The 2,636-nt window shown below is 45.6% G+C and overlaps 1 protein-coding gene across 1 annotated transcript; it reads left to right on the plus strand.

Moving 5' to 3' along the window:
- Positions 1 to 1,318: 1,318 nt before the first annotated feature.
- BBBOND_0002110 (hypothetical protein, conserved) lies at positions 1,319 to 2,415 on the plus strand (the record flags this gene model as incomplete). Its single annotated transcript, XM_012915051.1, has 2 exons — positions 1,319 to 1,327; positions 1,351 to 2,415. The coding sequence occupies 2 exons, from the start codon at positions 1,319 to 1,321 to the stop codon at positions 2,413 to 2,415; spliced, it is 1,074 nt and encodes a 357-aa protein (XP_012770505.1).
- Positions 2,416 to 2,636: the final 221 nt, after the last annotated feature.

Consider the following 2,636-nt stretch of genomic DNA (forward strand, 5'->3'; position numbering starts at 1 on the left):
TTTAACCACTCCACATCGCCCCTTTACCCACTCCACATCGCTCCTTAACTCACTCTACATCGCCCCTTTATCCACTCCACATCGCTCCCTAACCCACTCCACATCGCTCCCTAACCCACTCTACATCGCCCCTTTATCCACTCTACATCGCTCCTTAACCCACTCTACATCGCTCCTTAACCACTCTAAATCGCTCCCTAAACCACTCTACATCGCTCCCTTATCCACTCCACATCGCCCCTTAACCCACTCCACATCGCTCCCTAAACCACTCTACATCGCCCCTTAACCCACTCTACATCGCTCCCTAACCCACTCTACATCGCCCCTTTATCCACTCTACATCGCTCCCTTAACCACTCTACATCGCTCCTTACCCACTCTACATCGCTCCCTAACCCACTCTACATCGCCCCTTAACCTCCTCTAATCGCTCTTCTATCCACTCCACATCGCTCCTTTATCCACTCTACATCGCTCCCTTACCCACTCTACATCGCTCCCTAACTCACTCTACATCGCCCCTTAACCCACTCTACATCGCTCCTTTATCCACTCTACATCGCTCCTTAACCCACCCTACATCGCCCCTTAACCCACTCTACATCGCCCCTTTACCCACTCTACATCGCTCCTTTACCCACTCTACATCGCCCCTTATCCACTCTACATCGCTCCCTAATCCACTCCACATCGCTCCTCTACCCACTCCACATCGCTCCTCTACCCACTCTACATCGCCCCTTTATCCACTCCACATCGCTCCTTTATCCACTCTACATCGCCCCTTGATCCACTCTACATCGCTCCCTAACCCACTCTACATCGCTCCCTAACCCACTCTACATCGCCCCTTAATCCACTCTACATCGCCCCTTAACCCACTCTACATCGCCCCTTATCCACTCTACATCGCTCCCTAACCCACTCTACGTCGCTCCTTTACCTACTTTACATCGCTCCCTAACCCACTCTACATCGCCCCTTTACCCACTCTACATCGCCCCTTTATCCACTCTACATCGCCCCTTTATCCACTCCACATCGCTCCTTAACCCACTCCACATCGCTCCTAATCCACTCTACATCGCCCCTTTATCCACTCTACATCGCCCCTTAATCCACTCTACATCGCCCCTAATCCACTCTACATCGCCCCTTAACCCACTCTACATCGCCCCTTAACCCACTCTACATCCCTTGAATCACCTCGCCATAATACCGCTATGACCTCTATAAACCATAGCAATAACTTGTGCCTTGTCACCCTTCACTTCCCTTCTGACTGAGTCCATCGACTGGTTGATCCAGGTTAGGTATGGGAATGGTGATGGTGAGGGTCTTACCAAGTTGGCTAAAGCTTTAAAAAAGTTGATTGAGGAGGCTATAAGTAGCGCTACTAAGTCCCTCCAAGCCGAAAAAAAGAAACTTTCTTGCCCCTTCAAATACTCTGATAAAGAGACTTACTGTCAGTACTACGAGAAGCAAATTAGTGACACTACTAAGAAGCTTAAAGAATCTGGGAAAAAAGAAAATGAAATCGCTGAAAATCACAATATAAAGTTTAATAAAACATGTCTAGAAGAGTGTATAAATGCTCACAAAAAACATCCTCCATCTCCTGCCATAAAGGACATTGAGTCCAAGTTGTCTCAGCTTGAAAAGCTTAAAGAGAGTCTTACTGGATTTACTGAAAAAAACAATTGCAAAAATCTTTTAGAAAACCTCTGCTCTGGCCTCGAGACTTTCCTCGGCTTCAATCCATCTTCCAAAGGCTACGATGGCCAGGGCATTGTGTACTCCGACCTGGACAGGCTGTGTGACGGGGTGATGGGATTTTTGAGTGGTGTTCTCAGTAACATCTACAGCCATTTAGGGCAGCATAAAAACACTTTAAATGAAGCAATTACGCTTCTTGAGCAAAATAAACACGCCGGTAAAAAAGGTTTTAATGTTGCGATTGGAAAGGTGGTCGAAGGGGTGGGGAGGTATAATGGTAATGTAAAAAAGTCGAATGACCTTGTTAAGACGGCAATTAAAAATCTTCAAAGAGGCATGAAAAACTATAAAAAAGAAGAGTTACAAACTAAATTGCCAAATAGCATTGATCCAAAAAGGCCTACGGCTTCCACCCAAGAGAGTGTCGAGAAGGCAAAATCCTTGGTGGAGGATTGTCGAAAATATGCAAAAGACTTTATTACTGCTGTTGACATTAAAACAAAAACAGACGCCACAAAAAATGCGATAAAAGACTTAAATCCCAAATTGCGTGATACAATTGAGAACGTGCGTAAGAATATGCAGCATGAGAGTAAGCGTCTTAAAGAGTTGTCGAGTAAAGAGAGTAAGGATTTAGAGGCAACGGAAGATAAAATTAAGAAGACGTTGAGCAGTTTGAAAGTGAACGTCGAGTAGAATTGATGCGCAAATGAAGGAGCTGATTAAAAACATTAATGAGCGAGTTACGAAATTTCAGATGAACTTAACACAATAAATAGCAATCTGCTGCATCACCTTGATGCATTCGAAGGATGGATTAAGCAGGCGGAAGTCGCCCCGTGAGGCGCGCTAAAGCAGGTTGAGAACATATTGGAGTATGTGAATCAGGCTCTACGTCATAAGTTCTCATTTATGAG

This window comes from Babesia bigemina, scaffold Bbigscaff_63451 (genome assembly GCF_000981445.1).
Source record: "Babesia bigemina genome assembly Bbig001, scaffold Bbigscaff_63451".
Classification (NCBI taxonomy): Eukaryota; Apicomplexa; class Aconoidasida; order Piroplasmida; family Babesiidae; genus Babesia; species Babesia bigemina.